The 16,967-nt window shown below is 35.9% G+C and overlaps 1 protein-coding gene across 33 annotated transcripts in view; it reads right to left on the reverse strand.

The window, feature by feature from the left end:
• The window catches only part of LOC112045305 (microtubule-actin cross-linking factor 1), a 301,412-nt gene that overhangs the window by 11,948 nt on the left and 272,497 nt on the right, over positions 1–16,967 (reverse strand). For 25 of the 33 annotated variants that reach the window (XM_052884590.1, XM_052884654.1, XM_052884658.1 and 22 more), the window contains 24 exons: positions 16,514–16,739; positions 15,864–15,996; positions 15,038–15,161; positions 14,334–14,454; positions 13,572–13,729; positions 13,299–13,450; positions 12,526–12,766; positions 12,018–12,113; positions 11,758–11,940; positions 11,041–11,200; positions 10,826–10,903; positions 10,628–10,747; positions 9,866–10,138; positions 9,117–9,240; positions 8,698–8,825; positions 8,349–8,425; positions 7,801–7,872; positions 7,207–7,239; positions 4,987–5,061; positions 3,483–3,654; positions 2,769–2,886; positions 2,126–2,235; positions 1,559–1,681; positions 599–716 (listed from right to left, as the gene is read on the reverse strand). In XM_052884590.1, the coding sequence (XP_052740550.1) occupies positions 599–716; positions 1,559–1,681; positions 2,126–2,235; positions 2,769–2,886; positions 3,483–3,654; positions 4,987–5,061; positions 7,207–7,239; positions 7,801–7,872; positions 8,349–8,425; positions 8,698–8,825; positions 9,117–9,240; positions 9,866–10,138; positions 10,628–10,747; positions 10,826–10,903; positions 11,041–11,200; positions 11,758–11,940; positions 12,018–12,113; positions 12,526–12,766; positions 13,299–13,450; positions 13,572–13,729; positions 14,334–14,454; positions 15,038–15,161; positions 15,864–15,996; positions 16,514–16,739 (3,215 nt within the window). The remainder of the gene's footprint in view (positions 1–598; positions 717–1,558; positions 1,682–2,125; positions 2,236–2,768; positions 2,887–3,482; positions 3,655–4,986; positions 5,062–7,206; positions 7,240–7,800; positions 7,873–8,348; positions 8,426–8,697; positions 8,826–9,116; positions 9,241–9,865; positions 10,139–10,627; positions 10,748–10,825; positions 10,904–11,040; positions 11,201–11,757; positions 11,941–12,017; positions 12,114–12,525; positions 12,767–13,298; positions 13,451–13,571; positions 13,730–14,333; positions 14,455–15,037; positions 15,162–15,863; positions 15,997–16,513; positions 16,740–16,967) is intronic. The other 8 variants (XM_052884533.1, XM_052884546.1, XM_052884537.1 and 5 more) reach the window with 8 other exon arrangements.

Genomic DNA, 16,967 nt, shown 5'->3' on the forward strand with positions numbered 1-16,967 from the left:
CCGAGACTGGGCGTTTATTTGTGTAGTATTTATTAAACGTAATTTTTTTCTTGTAAGAATGAGACAGAATAAGACAGAGCGTGTAGGTATTTGTGAGGAAACATCGTTTTTTTTTTTATTTAACTGTTGACGAGTAGCATGAGAACATGAGACTGCGTGTGTTTGTGTAGAAAACCTCGTCTCGTTCATGTAACTGGTGATGAGTAGCAGAATGAGATAGTGTGTGTATTTGTGTAGATACATTGTGTTGTTCATGTAACTGGTGACGAGTAGCAGAATGAGACTGAGCGTATTGACTGTGCGTGTATTTGTGTGAAAAACCTCGTGTCGTTCATGTAACTCGTGATGAGTAGCAGAATGAGATAGTGTGTGTATTTGTGTAGATACATCGTGTTGTCCATGTAACTGATGAAGTAGCAGAATGAGATTGTGCGTGTGGAAAACCCCGTGTCGTTCATGTAACTGGTGATAAGTAGCAGAATGAGATAGTGTGTGTATTTGTGTAGATACATCGTGTTGTCCATGTAACTGATGAAGTAGCAGAATGAGACTGTACGTGTGTGTGGGTGTGTATGGACGGAGTGCGGATGACACGTACCTCTGCAGGGGTCGTTCTTGACCAGGAACTCGTCGAGCGCCACCCAGCCGCCGCCCACTCGCACCATTACGGTGGAGCGTAGGATGCGGACTAGTCGCAACTTTTGCGAGTCCCCAAACTGGCGACAACACTCTTATCTTAATATTTTAAACTTTTATTTAAAATATAGTGGAATATCATTTAATTTTTCGTATTCTTATAAGCGACATTCTTACATTCGATACACAAAACTACCTAATGAAAATCATGAAGGATGGCAATATTAATTCAAAATACGACTAGGTAATTAAGTAAGTAATGTGTACTATGTGATAAAATCTACCTTAGCACCCATAACACAGGCTATAATATATCTTAATACCAAATTTCAGCTAATTCGGTTCAGTAGTTGAGGCGTGAAAAGGTAACAAACATTCGTACCATCAAAATCATCAGTTTTCGCAAATCTCGGGAAACCGTGGGTTTTTTCTGGATAAAAAGTTAATCCAGAGTAAAATGTATTACCATTCCGAATTTTAGCTAAATCGCTACAGTAGTAGCGGCGTTATAGAGTAACAAACATCCAAACATCCATACAAACTTTCGCGTTTATAATATTACTTTATTTATATTATACTAGCGGACCCGGTTAAGCTTCGCTTTGACTTATGTTCACTTCTTCCCTATCCCTACTCTATATTACTCTACCCCTACCCTACCCTTACCCCTACCCTTACCCCTACCCTACCTCTATTCTACTCCTACCCCTGCTTAAAACTCAAACGTTTATATGGGAAATAGAAAAGGGTTGATTTTATGGTTTTCCCAGCTATTATTCTGATTTTTCTCACCTTTTAAACATTCTCTATACCTCCACGAATATTTCAAGACCAAGATGAGATAAATCCGTTTAGCCGTTCTCGAGTTTTAGCGAGACTAACGAATAGCAATTAATTTTTATATATATAGATTTATACTCACCCTGTATTTCCCCTCGCCAACCTGGAACACCCTGAACTTCTGCCTGCATGTGCACAGCATGACCAGGCGTTTCACTTCATCATGTATCTTATCCGCGTCCGTCGGCGGACCACGTTTTTCAACCTGTGGAAGAAAATTCTACTTAAAATTTGTCAGATACAATGTCGTTATAATTTTTACTGTTTTGTAAAAAATAACATCGTTCAAGATATTCGAGTTTTCTTTTATTATGATTATAGACTCACATACTCAGTGTTTTTTGTGCAATGAAGCAAAGCCGAATTGCATAATAGACAGCACGAGTGCTACAATCGCTTACATATTTATTTGTAGCCACATTCGTAGTGCACATGGAGCCATTTAAAAATAATAAAAAAAAACCTTGTAGCTAATTGTTTCAGTATACTTTATTTTAATGCTTATGGATACGAAATTAATGCACAAAAGGAGCCTGACTAGTTTTGTATAATATGAATGTGCAGTGCCTACTCTAGTACGCCTAGTAGTACGTAGTAGTAGTAGTAGTAACCCTGTGGTCGCTACTGGTAAGACATAAAAGACACTTACCCAGTCAGGCCTGAGCGCGGCGATGAACTCCTCCCAGTCAATAAGGCCGACACCGTTTCTGTCGAACAAGTCAGCCACTGCGCCCATTTCCAATCTGGATGTGTCGAATTCTGCAAAGAAGGTCCTTATTAAAATACACAATTTTTACAAGGCTATTAATATTTAGTTAGGATATTTGGAATGTCTTTATAAATGTATTAATAAAAGCCATTACCCTCAAAAACGATTTCAACAGTTAGAATATTTATTAATCGTGTTGTTTCTAAGGGGGGTAGTTGTGTATTGAAATTGTAATGTCTCTGCAGATTTAGTTTATGGGACGGAGACGATTTCAGTTTACAAACTGTAGTCAGTCAGTGTTTAAAAAAAAAATTTAAATTGTTCGCAAGCATGTCATAATCTGCTTTCTTTTTTCATTCTTTGAGACGATTATGATTCTAAATCACAATCACACAATAATTACGATGGATACAGTTTTTTTAACCCTCGACGGGGTGTTATAAGTTTGACTTATTGTGTAACTGTAATGTTATGAAAGGACATGATAAAGGTATTATTCAAGTGATGACTGTCGGGGTTTTTCAAAATTTTAAATTTTAACTTGTTAGTAGGTAAGTGCCTATGTTACGGCGAAAATACTCACTGGTGTTAATAATTCCGTCGATGAATTCGTTCCGGGATATGAGTCCGTTGTTGTCTTTGTCCATCTTACGGAACAGATCCGTCAGGCGAGACTTCTTGTGGTTCATGAATCTCAGGAACTGAGGACAAGGTATCAATGTAAAAAACATTTCAATTGACTTAAGTATATGACTACAATAGATTTTGAAACAGTGAATCCATTCATTATCATTATTTTTCTTTACCAGTCGACTCTGTAACGATTACTGAAGTGTTTACGTGCTCTTTAGGACACGGAAGAAAAGTCAATACTTCACAATATCATCATCATTATCAGCCGATGGACGTCCACTGCTGGACAAGAGGCCTGTCTCTTGTATAGACTTCCAAACATCACGGTCTCGAGCCGCCAGCATCCAGCGGCTCCCTGCAACCCACTTTATGTTCTCAGTCCATCTAGTGGGGAGCCGACCAACACCCTGGGACCCCAACGTCCATCGGCTCTTCGAACTGTATGCCCTGCCCATAATTATTACCTACCGAACCCCAAATTTTCATAATCCGAAGACGCAAAGGTCAAGACGTCATATTACACGAAAAAGCATCATGCTAGACTAATTGGCACAGGTACATAGTTTTTCAGGTTATGTTTGAGGACGAACGATTAAATTTAATTTGATTTCATGCTACAATAATGAACATTAGCTGCTACAAAATAAAGTTCAATTTCACTTACCCGCTTTCTCCAATCGTCCCAGCTGAAGTTAGACACGCGTTGCAATTCTTTCAAGTGCGCAAGACGCTCGTGTAGCCGTCTCTGTCTCTCCCACGCTAGTAGCCACACTGTACGCCATTTGTCCCACAGTTGTTTCACTCGTGGCGACCTGAACTCCGGTTCAGCTCCTTTGCTGTATAGGAATACGATCTTGTTTATATATCTTTATATTTTATGAACATATACAAGGTGCTCGGGAGTATTACCCATAACTCTATGGAAAATTAATTAAAAACACACGTTCTAAAATGAATATTTATAGAGTAAAAAATTCAAAATTAAAAAAAAAGTGTTTTTGTAAATAGATCTTAAATTGTGCCCGTTATATAGCATCTTTATATTATGACCTAGCCAAACTTATTCATTGATAAATATCATGAAGTAGCTTACTAGTGTAGTGTGGAGTGTCAGTTGCAATATCTATGGAGTAAAGTAGTAGTAGATAAAGGCGTGTGTTACATGGCTAGTCGGAATTATTTGAATTACTTTGTAGGAAAACATAAATAATATTTTTTTTTAGTTATGCAGTTCGGCTGCTATAAATTGACTTGTCAACACCTTGAAGTCATGGGAAATACTTCCGAGCGTCTTGTATAATTATATTTTTTTCCAGCTAACTTTTACAAATAGTCAGTATCGTATAAAATCAAGTAAAATATATAAGCCGTGTCATGCTATTGCCAGAAATGAATAAAACCAAGCAAAAACATAATATTATCTTTGTACATGTAACCCATTTATGAATATCCAAAAAATATATTAAAATACTTAAAGTATAATAAATATTCCCTAAAATAATTATAATTTTGATTATGCGTTTAAACCTACTACAATTTTTTTACTTTTTATTTAGGCACCTATTTATTTTTTACTTATATACACTACATTCAGACTTCAGTGACGCTAACATGCTACCAACAAGATAACTTCGTGAAGAGTAAAAAACAAAATTGAACCAATGCCGGCGCTACCGGAAATAACGCTATCTCTTTCATTGAAACAACTCAGCCGCCATTGGACGGCATTTTGTCCGTATTCTATTAAATGTCACATTTGCGCCACTGAGCAGTAGTTATTTGATGCGAATTATACAACCAGGGCCGGCCCGTCCACGGAGCAGTTGTACTGCGATTGTTTTTTAATTGGCCACCCCAGAGTATGATCGGGATTGGTGACCCCAGAGTATGATCGAGATCTTCGCATTCCATTTTTACTTTACACTCATAATTTGGTATTGGTCTCATATCGACATATTATTAGGAGCAAACAGGAGACGCGCAATAATTGGATCTCGCTCCATTTTAAAATTTGCTTAGGACCGGCCGGCGCTGTATACAACCTAAATATTCCTTTTAAGTTATTTACTTTTAGACATACTACGGTAACTGTACACTTAGGTGAGGTAAACACTGAAAGAGCGGAAAGTTTGTTACGAAGTTTGACGTATGGTTAGCGATATCCTTACCTTCCTTTCGGCGGGAACCGTGGCCCGTAATGCGGCAGATTGCGGTCCGGCGAGTCTCGGCCGGGACTCACGCGACTGGAGCACACATCAATATAAACACACGGACTTACAAACGCAAACCCATACCTTGTTAGTGTCGCTGAGGCTGGTTAGTGGTGTCGGGTGCCGTTAGAGGACTGGTGTGCGAGCCTTGAGTGTCAGATGATGAGAAAACAAAAACATTTCCAAAGATTGTAGTGGTATATTACTAATTCGGTTTTTGACATATTCATAATCATTATTAATAATCATTTATCATAATTTGATCATTATTTGATTTATTAATCATTATTAATATCAATTTATAATAATTTGATCATTAGGTATTAATAATCGGGCAATTTTGTAGAAGTAATACTGTATTTGCAATTATTACTTTCGTAGATACAGGGACATCAATACGGTGCTGCCGTGGATCGTTCGAAAACTCCCTATACTACTGAAATATGACGTCACAACTACGTAAAATCGTTAGCTACAAATAGGCGTTCAAACAAAATTACTAATATCTTTAGTATTTTATGTTTGTTTATATACTTCTTGTAGTGAAAGTGAGGAAGCTAAAAATATTTTTTATCTGTTTTTCTCTATCTAATTAAGAAAAATAAAGATTCTTTAGTTTACTCAAAAATAGACTTATGGCTCGAATGCTTGTATTTGAAGAATTTTTACATTTTTCTATAATATAATTAAAATATTAATCTATATTTTAGAAATATAATATGTATCATATAAAAATATATAAATGTTTAAATTGATAATATGAAAAACATGTTAAAAAATCTTTCAGAACGATCGTCAATATATTTTTTTTTTTTAGTTTGGAAATTTGGATAATTTTCTCCAAAGACAACAAATATAAGTATCGAAATTGTAAAAATATCTCATAATACGAGTGTGAATTTTGTGCTTAGTAAATAACAGTACAAACCCAGTCGAAGTTGTTAGTTGTAGTGTAGAGCGGTGTGCAGTTAGACCATAGACCCACGAGTTATTTACATAATATCTAGTTGGTAGGCTGTGAAGGTACGTTCTATAATAGTTATGTTAGTACTAGCAAAATACAAACCTAGTTGGAGGGAGTGAAGGTTCTGTTAATGATAGTATAATGAGCATGCAAACTTTATAACGTTTCGGAACATCGTGCGTTAGCTGCTCAATACAAGATTTTAGGTATCAGCGATAGCGCAGAAGCGCGGCGGCGGCAAGGCATCACCCACAGTTGCCTCACGCGTCTTGACTTTATGTATGTCCTGCGCGTTGCGTCATCCACAGTTGTTTTCCGAGACGTCATAAAGATTGCATCGACTATAAATACCTAATAACGACGATGAAAGGATGTTAGTAAAATCTGATGAATTAAGGTCGAATTCATAGTATAGAGGAACGGCTTGATTTAAAATTAATATTTTCTATTTATTTTCATTTAACTATTCAATACTATTTGGTGCAAAATTTCTACTACTTTCTTACTAGGTTGTTATCTATACAATAATAAATTGAACTATTGAAATATGTATTACGAGTATCTGTTATAAATACATAATTTAAACAATAATAATACGAATGTTAAATAGGTAAGCACATGCAAAACACACAAAAACATAATTATCTACAAAGTTACTTAATTACTTTACTAATAATCTAAAACAACGCGTAGAAAATATGTTTTGATAATGTACGATAAATATAGGTTTATCCACAGAATAAATAATAACCCAGAATGAGTCTTTACAAGCAGCGTGATGAAGCTGGTAAAACCCATAAAAAAAACGTCACGCGTCTCCTTGACATCTGCCTATAGAAACTTTTTTTATAATTTGTATTTTAAAATTTAACACTAACAACAATTGCGTAAATTAATATAATAATCAATAATTACCAATAAAAAAAGACTTCATCTTATTTTTTAGTTTTTGTAAACAGTTTTTAAAATATTTATAAACATAAGACGCCATTTTTCTTGAATAATATTAAAAATTACTGATGCGACTGACTCGAGAATGTATTTGTTTTTGAATTTTGTGTTTGAACCGGCTACCTGCGCTGTCTCTGCTTATTATTCTTTAATCTGTGGGTTTATCATGCATTTATTTTAATCGTACTTCAACATGTTTTCTACAAGCAAAAAAAAAACAAAATCAATACATAGACAATCCTAGAATAAAAACCACATCAAACCTTCCTCGCCTACTTCGACTGTGAATCCTGGACCTGCGTGACATGGACGAGACAGAAAGCCACATTTACACATGTTAGAGCGAGATGAAGCTAGTATAGTCAAGTATTCAAAGAAAAACGTGTTTCTTCATTGTGTAAGTATAGAAATAAATTAAGTAGAAATTTAAGACTGTAAAAGTAAATAAGTTTTACAGATGCATATTAAGTGTAGTACGTCTTTCTTAGATTATAGCAGTGATTAATTAACAAATAAAGCATTTTCTATACAAGACTCTTTAAGGTCTTTTTCGCACGAGAAAAAATACGATTCGCCTTAGTGCCACTATAGACTACAGTGCCCCCAGATATTGTATGTTATTTGATATTTTAATAATCCAAGTTTTTCACCATTTTAACAGAATTTAGTCGTATTCTTTCTTCATTGCGAATCGGACCTTAACAAAACATATACCAATCCAAATTGTGAAAAACAAACAATGATTTATGATGATTAATTTATAAAAATAAAAATTATTAAACTGGTATGAGTAAATTTATTTATAAAAAAAAAATGTTTTTTTAATGTAATGAAGTGGATAAATAAAAAAAACAAACCTGTAACGTCTACTGCCATAATAATCAGGCGACACTGATCTCTCCCTATGAAGGTCGTGCTGCGAGCCACGGCTGATGGCAACATTCACACCATGCAATGACGTCACAAGATGGCGCCGAGTGAAAGAAAACACAACGAAATGAACAAAATGGTGAACAAAAAGAGCAGTGGAATGGCAGCGTAGTGATTTATAGCAGCGTGAATAAAAAAATAATTATGCAAAGACTTTTATATTAACAATTCAAAATGAAAATGATGTCACAATTTTTTCTCAATGATTAGCGGGTGAAACAATAAAATGATTATAAAAATATTTTCAAAAATAAGAAATTATAATACAAATGAAATTAGATTTATATGAGCTTACAAAGAAAACATTTAACTAGTTATTTTTTAAAACATTTTTCAACTTCTTGGTCTTGCACTATAAACCAAATTCAGTTTCGTGAACACATTTTTACAAGTATGTGTATTGATTTAACTTATTCTGAATCGTAGTTAAGTACATAGTGCAAGAGCAAGAGCCAAAATTGTGATCATAAAATACCTTGGCGTTCCTTTGGTAGCAGTTTTAGCTGAAACCTTGCGCGGTGTGGATTCGCGGCCTTGACTTTGGCTCTTAACCTAAGAACATGGAAAAATATTATTAGATAATTCTTTAATTAATTATTAATAAACTATTATTAAATAACTATATATTTATTAATAAACTAAAAAGATTTTTGGTTAAGGAAAAGATGGAAACAAGATTTGAGTTTATTTACTTAATGGCTTACATAGGTTCTGAAATTGAATATCCTTAGACTAGCAAGAAAAATAAAGAAATACTAATACTAGCCCAAAATTTTTTTCACTCATGGAGTGTGCGTCACTAGGGATAAAGAAGGATCGGATACCTGGTACGCTTTGCAGACACGGTCGACCTCGTTCTGCCTCTTTTGCGTATGCTCCATCAAGTCTTTGTGATCTTCTATAAGACCCTCCAATAGCTCAATCGATTCTGGCAAAGGTTCCGCTTCTAAGGCTACAAAAAAAAAATCTCACATTAAACTTCAAAGTTGAAGTAGATAAATTATAAAAAAAAAACCTTCATAAAACATCAAATAATTTGCTACAGGAAAATTGGTTAAGTTTATTTTTGGATGCATATACTCGCAAATTAATTTTGTTGGAATTTGTTGGTCAGATACTTGCATTCTTTATATTGTGTTAAAACTTGTTCAAGATGAAGAATTGATCTGACGGCATGATAACAATCAGAGACTATAGAATTATATGGGTGCAGTGAGAGTATTATGGAGACAGGAGAACTTACTGATAAGAGTGGTCTCGAGACCAGTGAGCCATTGCAATAGCTCCTCCAGAACAAGGTCCAGATCTTTGAGACTCTGCAAGTGCGTTTCCAGCTTTCCACCGCGTTGCATCGCCCATTGCCATACCTGAACACACAACAATCGATTAAAGTATATCAACAACCACGTCAGATTACTTTACCAGATTTGTTTCACTATCGAAAAAGTTTCCGAATTATTTGCAATGTCAAATCCTTGAGCACGAATATGCATTAAAATGTACGTACTGCGTTGCAAATAGACACGTGAATACGTACAAAGTATAAATATATATATATTTAATCACAATGCAAGCTGACATTAACGCATCCATGTTATACAGATTTCCTTCTAAACAAATGGGTGTTAAATTCGTACCTGTCCCGGAGACACTTTACTAAATATACGTATGTACGGAAACACTGATACTGTAAATTTTGACGATTTATTTCGTGAATTTGCGCTTGTAGTCATTTTGGAGGACAATTATGCACATTATTTTAGCACTGCTTCAGATAAACTAAATTTTAAAATAGCAGGAAATATACTTTAATCGTAACGATTATAAAAGATTAAAAGAAATCAGCTGATTAAAAGAAACGACGTTACGTCGATAAGACGATTTATAACTCTTTTATCTTTCAAATCTTTGTTTTGATCAAAAATTGCAAGGTTAATATTATGATTCAAATTTACCTAATGTTTTTTTACCTTGCATTATTAGTATACCAACCTCATCCCACCGGCTCTGTATGATGGTGATCCAGTGTTTGATGACTGTGACCGCATCGGGATGTGCTTTGCTGAGGATGGAGTGAGCGAGCGCGATGGTGTCGTCCTTGTCCCTCTGCTTCTCAGTCAGCTCTCGCGCGAATCGCTCGTGGTCGCGCAACTGTTGCTGAGTCTCTTGCTCGCCCTCGGGCAGTTGCCCGGAGAACCGGAGCTTGGTTTCAGCGTCGGAGAGCCATTCGAGTAACATGTTCACGGATTTGTGTAGTCTTTCCGCCTAATGAAAAAAAAAACATTTGAGAATAAATTAATAAGTGAATAAATTAGCTGTAATGTAAGGCGTGACAAACTAAACTGAGCTTAAACACTTACATAAGTCACTTTGATAAATACATTAATGGTCTTGGGCCGAGGAATATTACGTTGAGATTTATTTCATAAGAAAATTTACAACCTAACAGCCGATTTTTGCAGAATACAGCAACAAGATAATTATCTATCTTTGAAATTTAGTGGTAACTTTGTCGGTCAATTTTCAGGGAGCATTCACTATCCACCAAAGTCCGAAAGATGGCTTGGAAGGAAATCGCCCCACAACCATGGTTCGCTACGTTCGTAATTTTGTACGACTCGCCATAAATATTACACACTATGTTTGCGCCCAAGGATTATAAAGTAGGTATACTTATAAAAGTAATAAGAAAAATTATAACTTTAAGTGAATTAGCTAAGTTGTACAAAATATTCATATTGTTGGATGCTTTACTTCTTTCAAGGCCAGTTCTAGTCTGTGCGCCTTCTTCTCACTAAGGCTTTGTACAGTATCCCACGCTTTCTTCAGTTCGCTACATTGCTTCCTTATAAGGGTGGCATCTTCTGGCGGTACCTGCAGAAGTTTACGATTGGATTTAAAATGTATACAAGAATATGACTAAACAGTAACCTAATGATTTAATATTCTTACAGTAGCTTCCAAATCTTTGCCGGTCTTCATAACGGATTGCATTTGCTGTTCGCGCGAGTGTAAGTCCTCCTCGAATTGCTGAAACAATTGACAATAGTTAGTCAATAATATGCACCAAATAGTTGGGCAACAAGACAATTTAAAAAAAGTAACGAGACAAGTTAAATATTGTCTAAGAAGTTTTTGGGAAATGGGAAATATGAAAAAAAGTATACCTTATGTTGTTCGATAAGCGCCATGACAGTGTCCAAGTCACCATGTACGGGGGAGTCAGCGTTTAGTTCTTTCTCTTGTTTCTGTAGCCAGTCGAGGAGAGCAGACATCGCGTCCTTGAACTGCCCAGAGTATAGCAGGGCTTCTTCTAACTTGCGTTGCCTATGTAAAAAGATTATCAGATCAGATTATTAAGCAGTTTAAGATCATCAATCTCGATATTATCGAAAAGTGAAACAGAAAAATAGTGAATAATATGGAAAACTTTGTTTAAAAATTTCATAAAGGGAAAAAAATAAAAGGAATTAACCCTGTATTTTTTACACAAATTTACAAAATCTCGCATCAATTTCATTAATTATAACGTGGTGTTTGATCTCAGACTTTGAGGAAAATAAATAAGTACTTTCGTTATGTTATTAATTGGCACATTCCCGGATTATATAACGTAAACGTTCAGGCATGCCATTGATTTATTTAGATTAAAGAACTTGGTGAAGTTCGATCATTATTATATAAGTCACTTCATTCAAATATACAATTAACTATTTTGTATCTGAAGAATGAAGCTACAAACATAAGATAATATAAGATCAAACGAACTTGGTGAAGTTCGATCATTATTATTGTATTATGAGTAGCATCGTTCGAAGACACTAAGTAGTTAATTGTATCTAAAGAATGAAGCAAGAAACATATAATTAAGTACTCAATCTTACCTGTCAACAGCCTTTGAGCAAACGGTTGTCCACTTGGTTTTGAGATCAGTCAGCATGTTTCGAAGCACCGGCTCATCAGTCTTTGGTGCCTTATCCTTGAGCTGTTTGCCAACTTTGCTGGTCTGGTCATACACCGGCTGTTTGGCTGCAAGCGCTTTTTGGAACTCCCGGTGTTTGTTTAATCTAGAAAAAACGAATATTGATTACCAGTTCCTAGGACACAGCGTAAGAAACTACGGTGAATGAAGTTTAATAATTACCTGAGCTTTATTTTATCGGGATCGTTGATCGTTGTTTCAGAATTGAGTTGGTCTAGTTGCTGCTCCGTATCTCCCAACCAGTTCATCAGATTGGTCCTAGACAATTGCATATTATAGGTTATAAACAACAATCTATACAGATAATTATATAAATAAGTATAGGTACATAAAGCGATTAGGGATATTTTCACCGCCTTCTGGTAAGTGTCTGATACCTTATTACAAAGTTTTGTTATTTTTTTTTCATGTGACATCGGCCATATTTATAACCATGCATCTTCAAGGTAAACTGAAGTTCAAGTTCATTTCACTTTGATGGCGGTTTAAATCTTAATCCATATTTATAAATATGGCCGAAAATAGTAACCGACACTTTTTATCAGAAGAAGGTGAAATCAGCCTAGTGTTATTTATTGATTATTATTTTTATACAATTTTTAGGAACTACTAAAACAAATGGGATATAGGAACTATTAAAACAGATGGGATATTTTGATGGGACACTAACCACATGTCGTTAAACTCCTTGGCTTCCTTTAGCCCATGGTCTAGCGCTCTGGTCCTTTCAGCTGCCTTAGAGACCACGCGTTCCCATCTGTGTTGTACGGACACCAGCAAGTTCTTGATGAGGATGACATCCTGCTTTTGGCTGAAGTACTTCAAGTGAGTTCCCTTTTTGTCGAGTTGGAGCATAGTTTCACGGTGTGTGGAAACCTCTTTCTGGAATGCCTTGTGTTCTTCAACTTGAGCTGTTGAGAAATTCGAATTATAGCTTTTGTTCCTAACATAACATTATTCGTGTATGTTATACTTGCATCGAACGACAAACAATAGAAAATTGCTTATGAAGCTATCTTCCTCTAAACAAATATTCATTCCCATCCATTATTCCTTTCTCGCATTCGCTTTTTAACCTATACCATTGCATCCACGTGAGTGATGTGAAAAGAACAAATAAAAATAGAACTTCATACAAGTATGTAGTGAACAGTATACAAGTGGTGTTTTTGCCAAAAAAGCAGTGTAGAGTACGCACGCACAAAGCACGTCACTATACTCGTATATTCTTGTACTTGCATCCTATCGAGATGCAGTTTTGATTAATTTTGGGTCAATTTATGATCAAACTGAATAATAAATTAACTCATAGTATATGAAGAAACTGTAATTGTAACTGTAATAAGGATTAATATGGGATTAATCCTTATTCTAATTTAAGTGTTCGGTTCGAGTATAATGAAGATAATGGAGACAATGAAGATAAATTTGACTTTCACTTACTGAGCAATGTATCCATGACTCTTGAGACAGGTTTAGCGTTGGTGAGAGTTTTCTCGGCGCTAGTTAACCAGTCTACAAAGGCTTGTAGTGCGTCGTGGAACTCCGTCGCTTCCTTCAGAGCTATTTCTAACTTAATCTTCTTATCGGAGGCCCTAAATTAAAGGAAAACATTGATTTTGTGAATAAATTGCAATTAGATAAAAAGCAAACTTCATGATTTTTTAGCATTAGGTTCTATATTTTGAGTGACAAATGATTTCTCAAGGCATTTACCTGGATGTAACATTGTCCCATCTGGATTTTAAGTTCCTCAAGTTGAGATGTAGTTGAGACGTTGGGTTGGGTTTGTCTTGTCTCTTGATGTACTCTTGACCTTGTTGTAGCACAGCTTCTACTTTTGGTCGGTTTGCTTCGATCTCCTTGTATACCTCCTGTTGCAATAATATTGTAGATTAGTAGAATAATGGCGCTTGGTGATTTTTTATATATTTATTTTAAAATAATAAATAAAAAATGAATTACACGTTTTAGTTAGAGACCACACACATAATCTAGGCCGCGCTTTTCTTACGGGCACTGCTAGGACCACAGTTGGCTGCGCTAGGAGAGGTCGTTAAAAAAATATTAAAGGTCCCAAGATCGATTGCAAACTCTGGTCAGTTAAGGACTTTGTCTTTTACATTGACTCACAGGTCTGATCTGTGGTAAGCATCAGTTGTAATTAGTTACAATCCTACTAACAAAGACGCACCACCAAGCAATTTAGCGTTTTAATACGATACCGCGTAGAAACCGTCTGAGATATGAATATAATAAACTAGTATGTCATCCAAGTAAGCCCGATTATATTTTAGACTGCACTTATCAGTTTACATGGTGTGATCGCAGTCGAAAACTTAATAGATCCACGTTCCACGTCATACATTCTCGGGCATTTACAGGGTGCGGCTAATTACATGTACATGAGCTTAGCATTGCAATTTAATATTTATGATATTTGTCTGAATGACACTACCCAGAACAAACCTAACTTACCATAAACCTCTCAAGTTGTTCGGTTGCAGTTTCTGGAAGGCCGCCCACTGGTTTGGAGGCTGCGATTACGCTGTCCACTTCAGACAACCACGACAGCAGATCGCCGATCTCAGCGTTGAAACTGAACGAGAAGAATTAACGAAATTATTATCGTATATGTATAATGATTATGTGTCTATTACATTGGCGACCCTTTAGACAGAAACACAAAAATGTTGCCTACCGATAGAAGAGTAAATATGCCGCAAGTATTTCCCCGGACAAGTTCTGGGATAAAGAACCTATTAAAAATATGTATAATTATTATGTATTACTAAACCACTGTAACTGACAGCTCAAGGAGTCGCTAAGCTGAAGTGGCAGTGGGCTGGGCACGTAGTTCGAACAGCCGATGGGGTCCCAAGGTGCAGGTATGGTGACCCAGTACTAGAAAGGGCAGTGATGGACGACCCCTCGCCAAGTATACAACAACAACCGAGTCGCAGGGATTCGCTAGATGAAGTCAAGCTAAGGATCTTAATATTTGAAAGTCTATGCAAAAGGTGTATGTTCTGCAGTGGACGCCCATTTGTTGATATGATGATGATCATATCAGCCGATTTTTTTTTGTTTTTGTTCTTGCAGCTGTACCAAGTTGATACTAAAATGCTTATTATTTTCCTGTTTCAAACCTGTTTCAAAATTTGATTTGCAATTATTCATACCTCTGAGCCTCTCGCAAGGCATCCTCCAGTTCAGCTTGTCGGTCTCTGGCCTTTTGTTGCAACTCTCGCCACTTCCTGTTCAATGTGGCCAACTTTTCGGCTGTTTCGCCCGCTTCGTCTGAACCTAAAGTAGTAGTTAACAATACATTTTAAATGTATTTATACACGAAAAAAAAAATCACAACAAATGTTATTTACATCAAACATCATGGTATCACAATCAGTATGTGACTATGGATATGACTATGATTAAAGTATAGTAAGTGAACGTTTATGCAATTCCATGGAAATGAAAAATAAAAGTTTTTCTTTTTATTTGTGGCCAGGAATTTTACGGAATGTATAATATAATCTCATTGCAATCAAAGGTTTTTATTGTACCAATGAAATATATTATAGAAATAACAACAAAATATGAGTACGATATCATGAAGATGTTCATGAATGAAACATTACAGTCGAACACACAGAAAAAGCTTAAGCATTAGTGCTTACATGATGATTTTCAGTTGAGAAACATTTTGAACACTTTTTTTAACAAAAGAGCAAATGTAGCCCAAATTCATGACAGATTAGACATTGGTCATTTATCCAATTGTTTTATATATCCAAAAAATAACATAAAATTGTATATAATAATTTTATTTAGTTACTTCCTGTCTCACATTATATGTATGCTTCTTTAGGTTATGCAACCTTGAAGAGATCACTATCAGTGACACAGTTTTTGAATTGTTATTGTATGTATTAAAATTATTTTATTTATTTAAATAATAAATGGTAAAAAGGTAATTAATAATGTAAAGCGCAGCGTGGCATGACATACCCGTACCCTGCTGCACAATTTGAGCGCCTGCTTCGTTGAGTGTGTCGACGCTGGCTTGATGCGCCGCTATGTCGTTGACCAATACTTTGAGCTTAGCCAACTCAACTTCTAGGATTTGAGGGTCTCCTGCCACCTGATTCAAAAAATATCCATGATCTTAGGTTCCCATAAGTAGGAGATTAAAAGGAATGTTATTAAAATAATTTTCTGAATTTGTGCCTTAAGTGTTCCTTGATGAAATCCTAAATAGTCACTGTCTTAAACAAATACCATGCGATTGTGTAAAAAGTGGAAAATCTTTGGCAAGAAATCGTATCGCTGATTTGCAGCAATGCTTGATTCAAGCGAGAGTATCTCTTAACGCCTGCTGAAGTTGCTCGAGACGCAACATAATTCAGACTAACTGCTGTTGTCTCTCAGCCATACCATGTAACAACACAGCCCATCGAGCCCCTCCTCAGTTAAATCGACTTACCGGCGTTACCGCCTAATTCAAACGAGGGTGTTTATCAACGCATAATGGAGCTGCAGAAGGTGAAACATGGCTTTCTCTAACTGCTTTTGTCTCTCAACCATACCACGTTATAACGCAGCAAATCGAGCCGCTACCGTTTCACACTATCTCTTTCGAGCTATTCAATGACACTTACCGGCGTTAACGTATCGAGTGTATCGCTGGTATGCTTGATCCAAGCGAGGGTGTCTCTCAACGCGTGTTGGAGCTGTCCAAGGCGCAACAGAGCTCTCTCTAACTGCTGTTGTCTCTCTACCATACCACGTAACAACGCGGCCCATCGAGCGTTCACTTCACTCAGCGGCTGCTTGATTGCCACCGCTTGCTCCGATGACGTACGCTCTGTTAGCTCTGCTGCTTGCCTATCAACGAAACATACAATTTTATTATGTAATTTCGAATGCTCAAACATTTGTAGTCATCTAAAAAAAGCCGGACAAAAGACGAAAAGACAAGACTAATTAGATAACGGTCGAACGGTCGAAAAATCAGCATGCAATTTTGAGAACATCGTAAATAATCTGTATTTATTTGTAAGTTTAAAACTATAATATGAATTTGTATCAATTTGAAAGTAAAGAAAAATAGCA

The sequence above is a fragment of the Bicyclus anynana genome, chromosome 2, assembly GCF_947172395.1.
Source record: "Bicyclus anynana chromosome 2, ilBicAnyn1.1, whole genome shotgun sequence".
In the NCBI taxonomy this organism is placed as follows: domain Eukaryota; kingdom Metazoa; phylum Arthropoda; class Insecta; order Lepidoptera; family Nymphalidae; genus Bicyclus; species Bicyclus anynana.